This window comes from Rhipicephalus microplus, chromosome 6 (assembly GCF_043290135.1).
Source record: "Rhipicephalus microplus isolate Deutch F79 chromosome 6, USDA_Rmic, whole genome shotgun sequence".
Classification (NCBI taxonomy): Eukaryota; Metazoa; Arthropoda; class Arachnida; order Ixodida; family Ixodidae; genus Rhipicephalus; species Rhipicephalus microplus.
The window spans coordinates 67,650,296-67,671,940 of record NC_134705.1 but is presented as its reverse complement, the minus strand read 5'-3'; the positions used below and the strand labels follow the sequence as shown (position 1 = coordinate 67,671,940).

General features: G+C 45.9%; 1 protein-coding gene across 1 annotated transcript; it reads right to left on the bottom strand.

The window, feature by feature from the left end:
- Positions 1-9,582: 9,582 nt before the first annotated feature.
- LOC142765879 (uncharacterized) lies at positions 9,583-20,444 on the bottom strand. The gene is made up of 2 exons (XM_075867683.1): positions 20,404-20,444; positions 9,583-10,531 (listed from the first exon to the last, which is right to left on the bottom strand). The coding sequence occupies exons 1-2, from the start codon at positions 20,442-20,444 to the stop codon at positions 9,583-9,585; spliced, it is 990 nt and encodes a 329-aa protein (XP_075723798.1).
- Positions 20,445-21,645: the final 1,201 nt, after the last annotated feature.

Sequence of the window (21,645 nt, the reverse complement as noted above, 5' to 3'; positions counted from 1 at the left end):
CTTGATTGGCACCCACCTTATCGGGATCTGGGTCTCGTTACGCACGTTTTGCAGTGACTTCTATGGCGCGCAATTTTTCGGGATCCGCCCGACGACGCGCTCGCTATCCGACACGTGCGGCGACGAACCAGGCGAATAACAGATAACGCGCGTGCCAGCGCAACCCCGCGCCACCCACGCAGCAGCCAATCAGAGAGCAGCTGAACATCTAACGCCATCTAAAGTTCGTTCACCTAACTGCCAATCGCACACATTTCAATGGGACAGCGCCATCTATTAAACTAAACAAGAAATTGTGATGACGACACAGAATGCATACAGTGACATCTAGTATATTGTCACCCAACTGCATTTTGCATGGAAGGATTGATATATATGGCTGTACCCATTAGATTGGGCGATGGCTAACGCCACCAAGCCGTACTACTTGGTGAACTAAAAACTAGATTTATCTTTTTTTCCTTTAAATAGTGAGGTTGCGAATCCGTACTTTGCAGTGAAGGGTTTCTTTTCACTCGTGTCTTGATTTCAGCCACCAATAAGATAACCTCCTTCTAGGTAATTCTACACCCTTCAAGTCTATTTTGCCCTCCCTGTTCCTAAACCCCAGTGCTTTGAAAAACAGCGCCATCATCTTGTACAAATGGGTGACGCCCTTAACAGAACATTATCAAGTGTTAGACAGATTTCTCCTCCTAAGAACACGCACTGCATATCGTGTGCACCCCTTCGTATTTGGCCCGATTTGTCTTGGTTCGCAATAATCCCGTCCTGGCCGCAAACAGTAGAGAACTACCCCGAGTATTATCATAGCTCCTTTTCTTAGAAATTTCCGGCTTAAAAGTTCGATGGATCACTTCTGCAGACCTCTTAGCCATGCCGATTCTCCACATATCAGTCTCAGGTACCTTAAACTTCTTGACCGATAATTCTTTTTGGTTTTGCGCCCTGCTGCTTTCTTAGTATTTACCAGTCAATTTTTTTGTTCGCTTCCTTCATTTTATATCGACGTTCTTCATGTTCAAGTAGCTGAATACCTTCCTAGCCCAACGCTCCTACCCCATTTCTCTCAATCGCTTCTCAAACTTTAGCTTGCTGCTGGCTTCCCTGCCCTGAAACGATGTCCATCCCATACCACCTTGTACTCACTGATTTGGTGTATTCCCGTGAGCTCGTAAGGCAAGCCGACCTATTCCACATTGCTTAATTTCTCATCTTGCTTGAAATTCTCATCTCATGCACAATACTGCTATGCCAAACGTCAGACCAGGAATCATTATCCTTTCCATATATCTCTCACAAAATCATACATATTGGAATTCCACAGTGCCCTGTTTTTCATCACTGCTGCATTCCTGTTACCTTATGTCGTCACGTATATTTTGTGTTGCCTTACGTACTCGGCCTTTGGTTATCCATACGAAAAAATATTTGTATTTATCTGTTATCTCTAGCGTGACCTCCCGTATTCTAAGCTCACTACCTTACTATTATCAAAAATTTTGACTGCTGATTTTTCCTTACTGAATCAGAAATCTAACCCATCGCCTTCATTACCGCAGATGTCCATCAATCTCTGCAAATCTCCCTTGTTGTCGGCCATTAGCACTAATGATCTGCGTACATCAATGCTTGTAGTGCCTGTTTAATGAGTACTCCTTGTTTGAAGAAAGAGTGGTTGAAGCCAAGTCTACTTCCCTTTAAATTGGCCTCTAATCCTTGTAGGTACATGATGAACAACATTGGTGACAGAGGACACCCCTGCCTAAGCCCCCGCTTTCCCCGCCTTTCCTCTGTGGGCTTGGATACCTTTTTTCACACTTTATAACTTCCTTGTCACCTTTATAGATATCTTTTAAAAGATTAGTGACTCCATCTTCCACACCTAGTGTTTGTGCCGTATTCCCCGAAATTTCTCATAAACCACGCTATCGTACGCTCCCTTGATATCCGAAAATGCTAGCCACAGAGGCCTGTGTTCCTTCTCTGCTATTTTGATGCACTGCGTCAGTGAGAACAGATTGTCTTGCGATTTTCTGTGTTTCCGAAACCGATTTTGCAGTTTCCCAGCCTCACTCATCCTCTATCTATGCTTGCAGTCTTTCATTTAAAATCTTCATCCTCAGCCTGTAGAGCACAGGTGTCACTGTTATAGGACGGTAGTTGTTTATGTCAGCTTTGTCCCCCTTTTCTTTATAGATCATGCTCATCCTGCTAAGTTTCCATCTTTCGGGGGCTTCACCATTCGTTATAGTTTTGCTCACTGCCTCTCTCAAAGCCTGCTTCGACTTCGGACCCAATGTCTTTATCAGCATAATTGGAATGCCACCTGGGCCTGTTTATGTACGACTAGGAACCCTCTTTTCAGCCCTTTCCCACTCTCGTTGTAAAGATGGGGCCATTGCGCGCGAGACTCATCCTTGTCTGTTGTAATGCACAAGGCACTTCTTTGTTGAAGTTTTTGTGTCACCCTTGTTTTTATATATTCAACAGCTTCGTACCCTTCTAGCCTAGCACCTTGAGCTGTAGTTATAAACCTCTGCTCTAGGCTGGTCTCGTTTCTTAGGGAGTTTAGATGGGTCTAAAATTTGGCAGCTGCATTTCTGTTCTTCTTTTGTACTTCTGCCAGCCACTGAGTTCCTTTCTTCTAATCTTTTCATTGATCAGAAGGAATGCTTCCCTTCTATAGCTTAGAAACATTTCCCTTTTTTTTCAACATCTGTTGGTTCATCCCACTGCTTAGCATGTCTGCGTTCCCTAGAGGGTGCCTGACGTTTTGCTATTGCTCTCTTAACTTCCTCCTCCCACCTATTCTTGGGTTTGTGTGTCCTTTTTCGGGGTAAATTGCCGTGTGCCTTATGAAGCTGTAGCTCAGTCTAATTAGAATCGTGTATATCCACACTGTTTTATTATTCTCAGTGATTACTTTCTCAATTTGTTTAGTAGCTATTTCTATTTGCCTTTCTGAATAACCATTTTGCGGTAGTTGCTCATCTTGTCTCTTTTCTACTTTCACTGCTCTTCCAAAACTTAGCTTGATACGTTTGTGATCACTACCCAGACATCTGGAGCCACATGCATCTATGCGCATTGTCCTGAGCCTATCATTCATCCTATGTGACATCAGTGCGTGATCTATCGTCGCCTGCAGCCTTCCTACCTCCAATGTTATTTGCCCTTCACACTTCTCGGTACTGTTGTAAATGATCAAATCATGCACTTCACACATATCCATGATCGTTTTGCCTGTTTGGTCGGTATACCCATCTTTATCTTCTATGGGCGCATTCATATCTCCTAGTATAAATATCTCGCACTGTCCTCATAATTACTCTATGTCCTTTGATATAAACTCTATCATTGCCTGGTTTTCCTGTCTGGCCTTTGCTCCCGTCCACAAGCACATCAAGCCAAAGAGGGTCATTTGCCCTGCCACTTTTTCTTTTAGACATGAATGTTGCTTGCACTTCTGCTTGACCTTTTGCCAGTCTGTACTTTTTTGAATGAATGCCCCAATACCACCCCCCTTTCTGCTGCCTTCCGTTTTATTACAATATTCCCACGCGTAGTCTGGATTGTTAGGAGGTTGTTCCATGTCCCTAAGATGTGTTTCTACAGAACCGAATACCATCGGCCTCTCTTCCCTTAGCTGTTCTTCTATCTCTTTGCACTTCGTGCTGTTCCTGCCAACCTGCATGTTAATAAACCCTATGTCTGAATCGGCTTGGCCCTCGTGGCTACGTCTTTTTCTGCTACGGACCAGTACCTATCTTAGATACTGATGACACTTTGGAATCGTATTTGTCCATACCACCTGTTAAAAAGTGTTCCTGTTTTTTTCCCGTTATTGCCATCCTGCACCCCGAAGGGCCCGCGTGCCCCACAAATAAGCTACTGCCTGTCCTGCAAGTCGCCGACCCACCTCATGTCCTAGCCACCCATTGAAGTGAATTCTGTGTCGTTAAAAACCACACCACCTATGCGCCTCTCTGTTTATTTCCACCATCTCGAAGCCTTTCTCTCGACTCCTCCGCCATATCTCTTGGTTTGCGTTGACAGCCGCTTTTTTGCAGATTGCGGTCACGCACTGGTACCTCCGGTATCGTGCATATCACTACCTGTACCTGAGGAGAAGTGCCGCACATGTTATCGACCCCTTTCGCCAGTGTCGTCACTAGTCCTTCCGTATCTTCATTTCAGACATCATTTAAACTGCCTGAAATTATCACGAAGTTTCGTCTATCAGCTTTAGATTTCAGTTTTGCGCTCGCTTGCCTCATGGCTTTTTCCAGCTTGCGTCCTGGGAACGCCCTACTGCAACCCTCTTGTCACCTCTTACCCTCTCTTTGATATCATCTGTGCATAGATTTGTACTCGAGTCCGCGGCGATTATCACATGCGGTGACTTTTCATCTGGAATTTCCTGCACCTGGAGGTCATTTGCACCTATGACGCTGGCTGCTTTGTCCCCTCCCAGCCCCACCACTACTTCGTACTTCGCTGAAGCCGGGTCTTGCGACAATATAACCAGCTGAACCTGTTTTTTCCTAACTTGCTTGTTCTTTCTTCTCCGCCGTTCTGGTTGTTGATGCCCTACTGTTCTCTCCGTCGGCCGCTCCTTTGTTCACCTTAGCTAGTGCTTCATAGGCAGACTTCAGCCTTTCTCCTATAGCCCTCCTTTTATCTTGTCCTGTCGCCAACGCAGTCCCCAGCTCGGTGATTCTCATCAGCAGTTCACTCAGAGCAACCATCATTTTCTCAATATTTTCCTCGACATCACATTGCCTACACTTGGCGTCAGCCTTCTCTCTATTCGCTTCTGCACTTGGGTCCATTTCGAAACCCACCCCGCATGTTGAACTCTTTACAGCCTTTTTAACTATGATTTTCGGGCACCAATTGTCCTTAAAACTTATTTCACTCGATCACTACAAAACAATATTCCTGCCCTACTAAAAAGCGAAAGTACAAGCTCTACTAGAAAAATTTGCGTGTTTATTTTACGTGAACCTCCCCTACAGGGTGGCAAGAGATGAAAACACAAAGAAACAGACACACACACACACGCACAAACTAGTAAATACCTGGCGTCTGACCCCCGAGAAGGTGTACACAGTATTAAATGCTACAAAAATTTTATCTGCTGCCTTAATGATTATAATGGCAAGCTCAAAACATACAAAACCACTCATCAGCGAAGTCGATCTTGAGCGCTCAAAAAACACTTCCATCGACTGTGTCAGTCTGTACTGAACTTGCTCATCTCCATGCAACTCCAAGCAGCTCCATGCATCTCAATGGGACAGTGCCATCTGTTTATAATAAGCGAGACGCTATTGGGTATGCCGGAGGGAGATATTGCGCTACACTTAAGGAGTTCCAGCCTTAAAAATAATAATGCTGTATAAGTGTACTGTAGCATGAGCGGTCTTTGTTACGCATCGTATATAGCAGGTCAGACAATTAGATTTGCGCCAAGCGTGAAAACATACTAATTGAGCACAGAGTTCTTGTGCTAAAGAGAATCTCAGCAAGGGACATCACAAAGATTAGTTACAGACTTCGCCACGGCAGATTTTGCCCGACAATTAAAAAGCATAATGTCACAGTATGTTTATACGAATGAAGGCCAGCGCTTGTATCAGCGAGCGCTGCATGAATAATAAGTCCCATTTAGGACGATAAATGAACCCGATCAACTCTGAACGTGGTAGACAGGTGTCTTTCTAAGGGGTGGTGTTTACACGTTGCCCAAAGCGCGAGAATACGTGTGCACGCGAAACGCAGGCAGGTTATTTGCCCGTCTTTTTTCAATTCACACAAAAAGGTAAATGAGAAAACGCGCACACATTTTTTGTATGTTTTGCTATTGTTCTCAACCTTAGCTCATCTATTTAAGCAGTAAATACACAAGATAACCATGCCGCATGAAAGCGCAGTATCATATGCTACTCTGAGCGACGTCAGCCCACAGGTGTCTACGTAGAAGAGTACCACAAAGCCACTACCAAGTACGTCATGCCATTCCTTTTCGTATGTCATCCCCTCAATCTCTGGGCGCACGCCCACGTATAGAAGGGAAGCAGAGCCCAGCTTAGAACTTGACCCGATTTCGCAGCGTGTATGGTGCACTACGAAACACATTATTTAACGATTACGAAAAGTTCCACACTTCACGGCAACCCAGCCAGTCGCTGCCATGTGGGGACTGTAAAACTTTACCTAATGACCCCATCGCAGGCTCTTTGGAGAGTCCAGAGTTTATGCTCACATTCTGAGCTCTTGAGAGCTGTGTTTCATTTCTGCTTTGTGAGGTCGTTAACCCCACTTAAAGAGGGCCATTGTCAATATATGTAGTCTAATCGCATGTTCCCCGGCAACGATGGCACAGAGAGCTGGAGTCACTTGGCAAGGACAGCGCATGAAGGCGAGATTGGGATAATAAATAGCAAATGAACCGACAGATATTCAGCTAGCTAGTTCTTTAATAATAGAAACTACGCTAGAGTAAATGCGAAAAAGGTTTGTGGCATTCTAAGGGTCGTCACCGGAAATCTCATCAGATTTCGTGAGGTGCGGGAAATGCTCTTCTTTCCAGCTAGAGGTTTTTTTAATACATTGATTGTGTATATATTGCCTTGGAAATTTTGAACCGCGAATGAGGATGACGATAATGACAATGATGATGATGACAACGACAATGATGATAATTATGACGACGATAGTGGTGATGACGATGATGATGATGATGATGATGAATCTTCAGCCATGGCTCCTATTTTCTCAGGGAGATTGGCCTGTGACAAGGCCTGTGACAAGGCATCTGTGACAAGTCTTCTATGGGGAGAGCTAGTACGCGTGTTTATACGGGGGCTATGTTGCGGATGTTCCTGAATGAGTCTAAATTTTGGCCTAGGTGTGCCGGGAACCATGTGCACATGTTAATGTTCCCTTCTTAAAAACAGGGTGTGCTTCTTTGCTATGGAGCCTGAGGAAAACGCCCTGGCTGCTGATCTCGAATTCTTTGCGTTCTTCTCTGGTGTGACTAGGTGATATAAACTCTCTTATTTATTGCGACAAAGAAACATGCAGAGAAGAGTCCGTATTGTGCCACACGCATGAAGCAGACAGAGGGAGGATAACCCTTGATCTTCTTCAGGATCAGAATTTGTCCTTTTTGTGATTTATCTGATAATGCTGTTAGTGCATATTGCCACATAGACTTACTACATGATCCGGCATTATGAATTAAGCATTAGCGTCTATGGTCTCGCGCACGCTCGTGCTTCTGGCAGCTCAACTCACGCCTGTCGTGCACAGGCACGAGTCAGTGTGTGTTAGACTTGTGCAAATGAAGAAAACGCGCTCGCTTACGAACCGTTCTGTTTTTGAAGCGCTCTAGGCGACTAATTTTTTTGCACCTAGTGTTCAGGGCACAGGTTCACCCATCATTAGCTAGTTTTGGGTGTTTCTCCTCTTAAATGTGTTACATCTGGTGGAGGCGCGGGGTATGATTGGAGAGAAAAAGAAAAAAAACTTCATTATATCTATATTCAGAAAGAATGGGGGTGGTGGCACATTGGGAGCCACCCCTCACGAACACTAGGTGGACTCCTCAATACAGAAGCCTATTAGCGTCCAAAGCGACTCGGGCTTGGTTGAACAGAGCCTTTTGGCTCGCCAGGTTGGAGCAGCCGAGTAGGGCCGCCTCCTCGTTCTGCCAGGTGCGATTAGGTTTTGGGGTGAGACGAGGGATTGACTGGCATGTCCACACCATGTGGAAGGTGTCCGAAGACTTCTCCGCACAGTGCGGGCATTTCCCTGTACAGGCAGGATCGAGATATTCAAAAACTGCCGGGCACAGCAGTGTTTTGGTGTAAAGGCGGAAGAGTGTCAACCGCCTTTGTAAGACCCTTACAGGGTTTAGGATAAATTGAATTGCCGAATCAGTAGAATTACCTAAGTTCTCGAACTGTTCAAGCCGGATTGGGTTTGAGATCCATTTCAGAAGGGTCTGAAGGCGTTACCCGGAGAGTGAGCGCACGAGCAGTGGCGTCAGCCATTTCATTGCCTTCGAGGCCCATGTGAACTGGAGCCCACATGAACATTCGGCTCTGGGGGCTCCGACGTAATTGCTGTTTTGTAAGATGCGGTATGCCAGGTGTGGGACATACCCACGTTGAATATTTCGGCAGGCTCCTCTCAAGTCCGTGATGACGACGTGCGAGTCCAGGTTTACGGCAGCTAGTGCGATGGCGATTTCTTCCGAATATGTTATGTCCTGTGCTTTGAATCTGAGGCCAATAACCGCGACATTTTGGTGGACGACTGCAGCTGTGTACCACTTCCCATTGTGAGGGCCGAGGCGTCCGCGTAAAATAAGCCGTGTTTGTTCCCATAATGGCGAGCTAGAGCCTCCACTCGTGCAAGGTGCCTGCCACTGTGCTCATAACGTGTCATGTTGGGCGGAAGAGGGCGCGCATGCAGGGCGTATTTCTAGACTTTTTTAATGCGTACGCGCTCTTTCGTCTCTGTTGGACGGTGGATGTGAAGTCGGACTAATAGGTAGCGACTCGTTGGAGTCTTTGAAAGTCTCGTGTATTGATTGGTCAAGTGTGCCTCCCGGAGCTCCGCAAAAGTGTTTACCATCCTTTGAACGTAAGTCGCTCGTTGGACGTAGCTATTGGGAGATCGGGAGCACGCTTGTACATGTTCCTGACAATCACCTTAAAGGCATTCTCGTTGAACGTCCGCAGGTAGAGGTAAGGAGCCGAGTAGAGGACTCGACTGGTTACGAATGCATGCGCCAGCCACAAGGTGTCTCAGCAACGTAACCCCCCGCGCTTGTCGGTTACTGCCTTAAGGACCGGTTTAGGGAAACCAGCCACCTCCAGACGTTTTACCTGTTCGTGAAAGTTTTGCTCCATGGAGTGATGGCAGCTTCTGTTCAGGGCATTGTTGACGCATAAGTTGGCTTTGGCAGCTTCACTATTTTTGAGTGGAAAGACTGAAACAATACAAGCTTTTTTTGGGTATGGGGCGCGTGCATTCAGCACACGTGACAATTGTAAGAGGAGGTTACCCGACGGGCCATACGGCCCACGTGGTCCCCCACCTTACGCAGTTTTGTCAATGTTGTATCGCACGCGGCGATGTTTGTGAACTCATTACTATGATCTCATCGTGTTCTTGAATGGGTGCGCTATGCAGGGACAGTTCAATTTTGGTAGTGCAGTTTGGCGAACAGGAATGCGCACAGATTTTGATTTGGTCAGGGAGCATTGAAGGCCAAAGGGGTGGGCGTAGGTACCCACGATCTTCAGGGCTTGCTGTAGGTTGGCTTCCCTGTCTCGTACCGATCCGTGTTGTATCATTGGAAGCCCCCTTGGCGCAACAATATTTTTATTGATACTTAGTACACAAACAACATAAATGGTTACAAAACATAACAAAAAACGGCAATAAAAGGTGTATAAATAAAAAACAGGTTAAAAAAGGCTAAAAAGTGTTAGTAATTTTAGTGATGATAAAAGTGTATAACAATAAAAAACGCGGTATCGCTTCTCGAATAAAAAGAACTATTTACAAAACGCCGATGTGGCTATGGTATATGTTCGTAGAGGCGGCGATTGTGTCTGAAACGCAAAGTCTTTTCATCGTCCGCAGGTAGCTCTTGGAGCGAAACCTGCAGCAGACACGATCGTTGGCCGGATCCCACGAGCCGAGGCAGCCAACGACGATGGCGTCGACGGAGACGCGCTGGAACCGCTGGAGGAGATGACGCTGTAGAGGAGCGTACTTCTCCTCCTTGACCCTCCGGGCCTCCTGGAACGCCTGCATGCGGTCGTCGAAGGGACAGCAGACGTCCAGGATCAGGGCTTCCCAACCCCGGGCCAGGACGAGGTCGGGTCGCAAGTTGGGGACGCCGACCTTCTGGTTCTCCTCGATGACGGTGAACCCCTCCAGGGCCGCCTTCTTGAGGTGCGCAATGATGGCGTTGAGGTGCTCCGTCATGACCCGGCTCTGCCGCATGCAGTGGCAGAGGACGTGCGGCAGGGTCTCCTCCCCGTACCCGCAGCGTCGGCACCTCTTGTCAGCTGCGGGCACCCACGTTCTTGTGCCGTTCAGGGAGAGGAGATTCAGCCGGGCTCGGTGGATGAAGCGCCACTCCTTGAAGCGAGTGTAGCGGCCGGACCTCATGAAGTGGAAACTGGTGGTGTCCGCCGCTACACACGCCATCGCCTTGTCCTGGGACGTCTTCTCCTGGAGAGAATGGTCCCGGTCCTGGTTGAGGATGACCCGAAGGATCATGATGAGCTTGTTGCGGTTCCACGCTGACACCGTGGCCTCTCCGCAGGTGATGCGGGCGCCCGGATCCAGAAGCTCCCAGGCGACGGACAGGCGACGGGAGGCTTTGCGTGCCTCCATCCAGACAGACTGCAGCTGGGTCACAGTCTGCCGGAAGTCGCCCTCTGTTTCGCCTGAGAGGTAGGCCTCGGTGTCGCCTGTGTCCACCGGTCGCCTCAGCCGCCTCGAAACCAGCCGGTAGAGCTACACTTTGATGTTAGCCAAAATGCCGAGAAGCGATGGCGGCGCAACAGAGCAGAGCTTTGATGCTTGTCGATTGAAACCTGGCGAACTGCCTCCAGTACACCAGCGCTCAAGCCACCGCCTTCGAGGAGAGCCCCCTGAATTCGGATCCCTCCTCAGTGCTCCAGAAACACAGGCAGCGTCCGCAGATAACAGCAAAACGATGGCGTGCCAGGTGGGAGCATCAGAACTGATCCTGTCCCCACCGTGCATGACTTAGCCCTTCACGGCAACGCGTTCGAACATGTTGAGGATTGGTCAGAACACTTCGAGCGGGTTGCGAAGAGAAACGTCTGGGACGCGGCAAGGAAGCTGCGTCGCGTGTACTTCACATTGAAGGATGCAGCAAGGCCTTGGTATGAAAATCACGAAGCGGTCATATCGACATGGGTTGAGTTTAGACAACAAATAGTTGGTACGTATGCCAGCATCGGTCGTCGGGAGAAGGCAGAGATTGCTCTACAGTTCGGAAACCAGCGCACCAACGAGAGTGTCGGCATGTATATTGAGGACATTTCCCGCCTTTTCAGACGTGCCGAACCGAACGTGGCCGAAGAGAAAAAGCTGTGTCACTTGATGTGAGGAGTCAAACAGGAGTTATTTGCTGGTTTGGTACGCAACCGACCTCGTACGGTGGCTGAGTTTTGCACCGATGCTGTCACCACTGCGCGGGCATTGCAGCAGTGCTCCCGTCACTACAACTATGATGCCAGTAGTGTTCCTGTGCTTATACTCTACGCAAAACTTGGCAGTAGCAGCGAAGCGTTAAGGAAAATGTTGCGATCCATTGTCAACGAAGAGCTCCACAAGCTATTGCACCCACGAGTAGCGCCACCAGTTTCATATCTCAATACCTTGATTCGACATGAAGTTCGGCATGCCATTCTAAAAGCGGAACCCGAGACGCTACGTGTTCGACTCGAACAGCAATTGCAGGGACGTCCTGCAACAGCTTACGTCAATGCTTTACGCCAGCCCGCCGTGCGCACTGCTTCGTTTGCAGGCCCCAGTGGCCACCAACAGGCACCGCGTGGCTCACCTTATTCAGCTGATCCAAGACCACGTAAAAGCGACGTTTGGCACATACCCAACAAGACGCCCAAAGCGTTGAGGAAAATGGCGCGATCCAATGTCAAGGAAGAATTCCAGAAGCTACTGCAGCCACAGATCGCGCTACCAGTTTCGTCTCTCAATACCTTGATTCAAGATGAAGTTCGGCATGCCATTCTACAAGCGGAACCCGAGACGCTACGCGTTCGACTCAAGTAGCAATTGCAGGAACGTCCTGCAACAACTTACGCCAATGTTTTACGCCAGCCCGCCATGCACGCTGTTTCGTTCGCAGTCCCCAGGGGCTACCGACCAGCTCCGCCTGGTTCACTTTCTCCAGCTGATCCAAGACCGCGCAGCTGATTCAAGAACGATGTTTGGCGCATACCCGACAAGACGCCGTTCTGTTTACAATGCGGCGAAGCTGCGCACCTGTACAGATTGGGCCCATATCAACGGATTGGTCTCCTTGGGTTTTCTGTCAATGCACCGTGCTCCCAAAATGATTAAAGACCCATAGAAATTGAAAATTATTTGTCCAATCGTCCGTTTCAAGCTGCTAGTTTCACTCATCAGCCTAGATCACCAGCACCTGCTCGCTGTCGATCACAAAGCCCTCGGCAATCAAGTTCACCTTCTCTATCTTAAACCTCATCACGCCATCGTTTAGACAGTCCAGGTCAGGAAAACTTAAGCCAGTGACCTGGGCAGGGAAGGGCGCTAATGTCAGACCAACTGAAGATCCTCCGTCAAGGGCCCAGTGCAGCAATGACGAGCGGAATACTGACGACTAAGTTAGGTAAAGACACAATTTCTTCAGACTTACGCGTGACCGTAGACAGGTGTGAAATCAACGTTCATGTCGACACAGGTGCTGATTATTTGGTTGTCAGTTATGGCGCCGCGATGAATTTAAAAAAAGTTTTGGCGCCTTGGAGTGGACACCAAATAAGTACAGCTGGGGGTCATCTCCTCAGTCCTCACACCTCTAGGAAGAAGTACAGCAAGAATCAAAATTCAAAGCGCTACTTACGTTGCGGATTTCGTCGTACTTCCAGGGTGCTCAGGGAAGTAATACGGGGAAGGTATTTTCTGCTAGCAAAAGGAGTTATAATCAACCTGCAGAATTCTAGTGTCTCATTTTCGCTGAAACAGGACATAGACACAAATGAGCCTGCGTACACTGCATCACGTGGTATATATTGTGACGTTACCATGCCACCACGATGCAGCGTGATGGTCAGTGTAAGAAATGAAGCATTTGTTAAATCTGAAGGTATAGCGAATGCAAACGTCGAACAATGCCTTAGAAAGGTAGTTGTGTACCTCGAGGCATTATTTTATTACAGAATGAATGTGCCGATGTACTGCTAACACTTTTTCGAAACGAAATTCAGCATGTTGCAAAGGACACTGCTATTGCCTTTCTGACGGTTTGCAGCAGTGTCATACTTATGCGGTCTGGTGTCAGGGCCACCTGTTTCGGACTCTACGCACGATGTTGCGACAAGAATTGCAATCGGCTAAAATTTATCAGCAGTCGAGAATAAAGTCATGCGAGACCTCATAAGAGACTTCGCCAGATGTTTCTCTACCTCGTCGAAAGTACGGCACACCCAAGCTGTTACACACCGAACGATAACAGACGAAGCTACAAGGCCGGTATACCAGCAGAGCACAGAGTATCACCGAAGGAACGATAGATCATAAAGGGCCAAGTGAAAGAGATTTGGGAGGACGATGCCATACAGCCATCTAACTGTCTATGGGGATCACTTGCCGTTCTTGTAAGGAAAAAGAAGAACACGCTGAGATTCTGTGTTAATTACCGAAAACTGAACAACGTGACCAAACGGGATGTCTACCCATTGTCAGGAAAATGGAGAAACATGTGCTCCTCTTTGACCACACTGACACGTTACATATTTATGTGTGTGGGGGTGGTAGATTTCGGGGAAAAAGTGGTGAAAGCACACAAGGCTGTTTAAAAGCACAGGCTAAATTTTGGGCTTTAATGCACATGTTGGTAATATGACGGCGTGCTTGTATCCAGCCCTCTTGTACAACTCCCTGAAGCGCCTGTGATTGAAACCAACTGGCACAGGTTGGGTTCTCCCACTTACAAATAATTCGGTAAACCTAAGTAAATGGAATGGCCGAAAATAGAAGAAATGTGGAACGTGAAAATGAAACAAACATCAACAAGACATAATAAAAGTGGTGATATTGTGGGAGAGATATATGCACAACCCTGCAAACGTAGGAAAATACAAACCAAAAAAACAGTAATATAAAGGTAAAATATTAATACTAAAACGTATTAAAAATATTTAAAATAAAATACATGAATACAGTCTTGAAACTAAAAATACATATGCGAACAGAACACGGAAAAATGTTTGGTTCATTCATTCCCCCGGATAACTATAGGACACTTTCTTTGTTCGAGGAATAATATATTGATTATGCCAGACTCTATTCATGTGCCATCTCACCTCTGCACATCATAAGGAATGATAGGTTGCCGATGCTTTCAATGATGTCATGTGCTAGTGTTCGAAATTTGTGGATGGGGTATGATTCCCTTTGTTCCTGTTCACGAGTCCCGCGGAAGCTTCACTGCAGGAGGGCCACTGCTATTTTATCGAATGAGTGTTCTGCGAATTCAGATGCTTGGAAAAGGGGAGATTTGGCAGTGTGCGTGCGTGGCTTTGTTGTTATTGAGACGTAGTCTGAACGCCGAACCACTCTGACCGATATACTACTGGTCACATACAATTTAGCATATTACCACGTTCTGGCTGCCACGATTCAGCGAGTCCTTAATTTTCAATGTGAAGCCTGAGGACAAAGCCTTAGCAGCATAGGTTGCGGTAATGTGTTTGCAGACTTGGCAGCGTGGTTTCCCGCATGACTTACGACCCATTTCACTGCTTTCAGACTCGGTCATCCTAGCTCTAATTTGAATGTCTTTTATGTTCTTTCCGCGGTGGTAGACCACTCGCGGAGGCTTCATGACAATTGTGGTTAGGCGCGCACTATTCTTTAGAATGGTATAATGTTTTGAAAGGGTATTGTTAAGGTGCGGTAGTGTAGACGATTATGTGACGACAAGGTTGGTTAGCTTTTTCAAATGGCGTGGTTTCGAGCCCAACAAAACTTTGTTCCTATCAAAACTACGCACCCGGCTGACAGCATGCATCATTGATAATTCTCTATGGGTACTCTTTTGCCACAAGGGTCTTGTTAAAATCCTTTGCATGACCTTCGAAATCTGACGTGTCCGAACCATTTCGGTGGTATAGGTGTACTTGCGAGTGTGAGATGGCTGTCTTGCAGTGATGTGGATGGCCGTTCTTAACATGAAGATATAATGGCAATCCGTTGGCTTTTTGTATAGGTTTGTGGAAATTTGTTTCTCATTGATTTGAACAGAATATATAAATAAATAAATAATCAACACGTTGAATAATCCTTTCGTCTTCTTGATTCAAGCACTCGGCCTCCTGCTTGCTTTCAACCGCTTCGCGGAAGGAATTTGGATGCCCCAGCGGACCGTGCCATCGCTGACTGCTCTACCATGTGCCGAGTGTTTCAGTGCACCAATCGACGAATTGGGCAGTGGCTGCTTTGACAGACTGATTGACCAACTAGACTACACCCCTTAAGAGGTGCATGAACCACCGCAACGCTATCGACATCGTACACCTATAAACAGCGCTTCGTGCCTGGCAACGTCACTGGGCATAGCAGCATCGCAGTGAACTAGTCGAATAATCGTTTCGTCTTCTTGATTCAGGTGAGAAAACATTTGGGCAAATGTTACAAAAGTAACGAAATATGTCATGTGGTGCTGCCATGCCCAGGCCAAGTGTATGCAACTTTGTGCCAATGTATAATATCCTTTAAGTACTTATTGATGCTTTCTGGGGATGTAGAAAGTAATCCTGGCCCTGGGAATCAGGAAGTATTGACAGAAATCCGCAAGTTGGCTGCTGACATAAGTGCTTTAAAAATGACAACAAGGCTGTAAATGAATCTTTAGAAGCCGTTCATGTAAAATTAGATACTTTGGTAAATATTGAGGGCAGAATGGCTGGTAATGAGGATAAAATAGCGACGTTTGAGAAAACCATTAGCAGCCTTCAACTCAAGGTTGATGACCTCGAAAATAGAAGCAGACGATGAAACCTTGTTATTTATGGCATTCCGGAAGAAGAAAACGAGAAAGCTAACGACCTAGATCTACAAATCTCTGAAAAACTTATTAAAACGACTCTAGGTGTCACGATCTCAGGAATTGAGAGAATGCACCAACTAGGCACTAAAAAAAGGAAACAAAACACGACCTGTAATCATCAAGTTTGAACTCTTCGACGATAAGGCGAAATAAATGAGAAACTGCTATAAGCTTAAGAATTCCAGTTGTCTGTGGGGGAAGATTTTTCACTCCGTGTGCGTGACATCCGCAAAAACTTTGGGACAGCACCAAAAGGAACCAAGATAAGGGTGGAAAAGTCACATTTGTGTACGACAAGATAAAAATAAATGGTCAACTGAATGTCTGGGACGAACATAAAGAAGCGGGAGTAGTCGTAGAAAAGAAATCTGCTGTCCGGAACGCAAAAAACTGTGTGAAAATAAAACGCCCCTCAGCCTAGTCATAGTAAACCTAAACGTCAGAATTGTTGTTAACACAATTACCGAAATTGAAGCGTTATTACTAGAACTTCAGCCCGATATTATGACAATACCATAAACATGGCTTTCTCCTAAGATTTTAAGTAACAATATACTCCCTCCGGGCTATACTGTCATACGTAAAGATAGGTGCTCACGAGGGTGTGGTAGAGCAAAGTTGATAAAAGAAAATATTTACGCCACACCTATGCCTGAAGTTGTGGGTGCTGAAGTACTTTGGTGTAAATTAACGACAGATCAATCCTTCCTTTATTTAGGCACAATGTACCAGCCACCAAATGCTTCGCGTGATGTTGATTGATTGATTGATTGATATGTGGGGTTTAACGTCCCAAAACCACTATATGATTGTGAGAGACGCCGTAGTGGAGGGCTCCGGAAATTTAGACCACCTGGGGTTCTTTAACGTGCACCCAAGTCTGAGCACACGGGGCTTTGCGTGATGTACTACATGTACTAGCAAATTATATGGAAGCTCATTTCACGCAGTCTACAAAGATAATCCTTACGGGAGATTTCCCTTTCGCTGGTATAACATGGGATTCCCTTGATGATACTGCCGACACTGATAATCCAGATGAGCTGCTTGATGTTTGTTTTACCTTTACCCTTAGACAGCTTATTCGAAAACTAACACGTGTTACAACAAAAAGCAGTAATGTACTTCACTTGATATTTGTGAGCGATAGCATAGCAGAAAACAGGATTTAATGGGAAGTTGTCAGTGGCATATCGGATCACAAAGCGACTAAATGTTCCTTGTTGTTGGATACACCGCTGCCTAAGCTTAAAGGAAGTACACGAATTTTCGACTCGGTGAATGCCGATGACGTGAGCCTTCTTGACTACCTAGATGAATCCTATTCCACCTTTAGCTCGTTCTTGCAGGATGATACAGTTTCAGTAGGTTAATTATGGACAACCTTTGAAAGAATAGCTCAGCACTGCACATCAAAATATGTTCCCACAAAGATCAAACCAGTCCGCAAGAAAAACCCTTGGATAACAAGAAAAATTTTACAACTAAAACGAAAGCTTGCCTGATTAAGTAAAATGAGAAATAAACAGTTGTTACCAGGCTGCACGGCTAAAATAGATGAGAATTCTCGTGCACTAAAATCTGCCGTAAAAATGGCAAAGGATGAATATATGAATGAAACCTTGAATAAATTTATCAAAGAATTACCTTCTAAGTTTTGGCGATACCTGAATTTGAAACCACATCAGATCAGGAACCCAAGCCGGCTGAAGCTACTGAAAAGGCTACACAGTTTAATGATTACTTTGTTGCAGTATATACAGGTGACAATGGTAAGAACCGCGACCTCAGTTATCTTCCATGTAACACTGCCAAACTTGACGACTTATTCTTAACTGAATCGGCCATTTTTTGCCTATTACTCGAAATAGACCCTAAAAAATTCTGTGGCCACAACAACATACCAAATGCATTTCTGAAACACTACGCAGAAGGGATGTCAAATTTCTTACTGATCATATATAACAAAACATTAAAAACTTGTGTAATCCCGGAGAAATGAAAAATATTCAAGGTTATTTCTATCCACAAATTCGGTGACCTTACAAACACATCAAACTACCGACCAATCTCGCTTACTTGTACGGCCGGAAAAATTCTTGAACATCTAATCCTGAAAGACATTGTATCATCGCAGAGAAAACAACTTCATTGCGATGAATCAGCATGGCTTTCGGAAAGGACTGTCTACAACTACTCACCTGATTGAAACAATCCACGACCTAGCACTTACAATGGACAAAGGTGGCCAAACGGATATAATTTTTTTAGATCTATCCAAAGCAATTGGCCGCGTTTCCCATCCTAAGTTGCTTCAGAAACTTACGCATTACAGTCGGAGAAAACAACATCACCAAGTGGATAAAAAGTTGTTATACAGGAAGACGCCAGTATGTCATTACAAACACTACTCTTCGGATTACGGCCATGTGCTGTCTGGTGTTCCACAAGGTGCCGTTCTAGCTCCTATGTTTTTTCTTCTTTTTAATAACGATTTGCACATCAATTGTAACGCAACAGTGAGAATGTTTGCAGATGACTGCATAATCTATAAGCAAATCACTTGCCACGAAGATCAGATGATTCTAAACAGAGCCCTTGAACATATAAAATAGTGGTGTCACACTTGGCAGATGGTGCCTGACGCAGATAAAACAGTTTGTATGACAGTGACAAATAAAAGAACGCCCATGAACTTCCACTATTATTTAGAAGGACAGATGTTAAGGAAAGTAAAAGAATGTAAATATTTAGGTGTAATAATTTCGTCAGATCTCAAATGGGACAAGGAAGCGACCTACGCTCTTAACAAAGCACTGACCATTTTGTACTCATTGAAAAGTTCACTTAGATACGTATCCGTAGGTACTAAACGCCAAGCATACTTGTCACTCGTTCCATCAACACTGGAATATGCAATAATATGTTGGTTTCCCTTCCGTAAACATTACATAGCAAAGTTGAAGGGTGTACAAAGACAGGCACTTAGGTTTATCTTTAATAAGTATCAACGTCATGACTCTCCGACTGAGCTATTAAAGCAAGCCGCTTTACCCACAATACAAGATCAAGCCAGACTGCTTCGCTTTAAGTTTTTTTTCCTTCTTCTTATTGGCAGTATGAAGATCAATGCGAACAACTATTTACTACACTCGGATACAACTAGTTCCCGAACTAAACATATCAAGCACTCAGCTGAATACAGGTTTCAAAACAACACTTTCAGGTATTCTTTATTTCCGCTGGCAAATCGAGATTGGAATGGCCTGACAAACGATGCTATCAAGTGTACATCACTCAAAGCGTTTATCTCCAAGATATCAGGCGATGCTTTATAGTTATTATCTCAAAGCTTGATTTCTGCGTTACACAATAATAATATGTTCCTTTTCTCAGTATCTTTTTACTGCCGGGAAATTGCGCTACTCATGAATTGTGATGTACTTGTCGGGCCTTACACTGAGTGTGCTGGATGTCATATTGTCATTTTTGCAGCGATTGTATGATATGTAGCCTAGTGCATATGTACTGTCTAGTCAAACCTAACTTCTTTTAGTGCCTACTTAAACTGTGTTCTTTCGAATATGTATGTGCATTCTAATATGCTGTTTATTACTGCCATCATTTATCAGCCCTTGTATAGTTGATGTAGAGAACATATGCATTGCCTGATTCAACCCTACCTATATACACGCCTACTTGAAGATACCCCCTTTCCCACAACAGCCTCATATGTGAGGCTAGCAGTATCTTCAAATAAATAAATAAATTATAAATATATGTATATATATATATATATATATATATATATATATATATAATTGTGGAGGTGCTGGGAAGTAGGATGAACAGGTAGGCAGTTGATGGATGCTGTCGTCGACCAGTGTCTTGTCGCTGTAACTCTTCGCACATTATTGCCCTGATAGTAGCGGCAAGGTAGGCAGGCGGGCTTACGTCGACGCTGGCGACCGTTTTTACATTTGCCAGCCTACCGAATTTCGGGGCAATACGACGGGTCTACGGCTTCTCGACAGCACGGCAGTGACGTCGGACGGCGGAGACGGAAGTGAGGTTTTCCCTGCCTATAAAAAAATTGTAGACGTCCTCTGCTATACCCATTAGCAGGTGTCCGACCATGTCCTCTTTAGACATATATGTGTCTATGTTTTGCAGAGCATCAGAACCTCCTCTATGTAGATGGTACACGCTTCTCCAGGATTCTGGGCTCTATGAGCCACCGTGCGCTCCGCGCTTTTCTTTTTCGAATTAGAGTCGCCGAAGCATTTCCTGAGTTCTTCGACGAAACGATCCCACGTTGTTAAGGAATCTTCGGGGTTTATGTACCACATCAAGCGGGTTTTGTGAGAAACAGCGTGACATTTCCCAGTTGGTCGGTGGCATCCCAGCCATTGTACCGGCTTACCCTTTTGTACTGTGTCAACCACGCATCTGCATCTTCCCCTGCTCTTCCTGCGAACGAGTGGGGTTCCATATAGCGATACCTAGGTGCAGTCGGCACTCACCTTTGCGTGGTTGAGAAGTCGGGACCTTCGCTCTCGGCCATGATGGTTGTTGTCGGTGGCAGACCAGCAAGACAACGGCTCCGGGGCCGTTTGCTCCTCTGCCACCATCGGTATGTGTGACAGACTTTAGCGAAACTGGAACTTCCTGGCCACGCCGAGACTCATTCGCGCCTGACCTGTGGTATGACCGACGCCTTCGTAACGGCCCGCTCCACAGAGGTGGGCAGTTCCCGTTCAGCAAGCTGCTACACTCCGTTCGGGTAGGCAAGCTTACACAGCGGAGTGCTCTCAGCAGTGGTTCGGCGAACAACCCCTACCCGTCTGCTACAACTGTGGCGTCTAAGGGAACATTTTCAGGCACTGCAACTACCGGCAGCCGCCGAAGTATGACTGCTCACTGAAATCCCACCTGACCGGTTTTGCACGAGCACCAACATTCCCCGGAAGCGCATCTCACGAGATACCAAGGCCGCTGCAAAACCGTTCTCCAGCCTCTGACTGCAGTCTTACACCCCCGCCAGCCCCTCGTCTCAATCAGTCACCGTCTCCTAGGCGCCGCTACCCTTTGCCGCCTCCGGAAAACTTGTCGGCGTGGCCATTGGAGTTTAGGTCGCGGGACAGTTTTCGATTTTCACAGAAATGCCTCCATTAATTTGCTTGATTAAAAATAAGGTTCGTGGGCTAATCGACGGTGAATCAACGATGGCCTTAGTGGACACAGCTGCAACCATATCCGTGATGAGTCTAGCATTCAAATTTCTTTTTGGACGTAAGGTTATGTTCCGTTGGAACCATGCTGATACGTTTCGTGGACTCAGCGAAGATGTGTTAAAACCTGTTGGTGTCTGCACAGTGACAGTTAGTTTGGGTGCCCAGAATATTATTGCTGGTTTTGCTGTTCTCTTTCATTCAACGCATGATGTAATTCTATGACTCGATTTCTTGAATATTTGGATGCCACTGTTGATTGATGCACAGGAGAGATTACAGTAGATTCAAATGTTCCAGTAGCGTTTATGGAAAGCACCCTTTGCGTGGACAAAACTGTACCACCCTTATCTGCCAAGTGTTCCCCTGCAACCGAGACGACATTTGATGCCATCGTCGAGCCGATTCCCCTCAGCTACATAAAGAAAAATGTTCTAATACCTTATTGTACGTTGTCGATTGTGCAAGGGCATACTAATTTGTGGGTAATCAACGGCTCCAATGAGCCTTCGGCACTGCCAGAGGGTATACAAC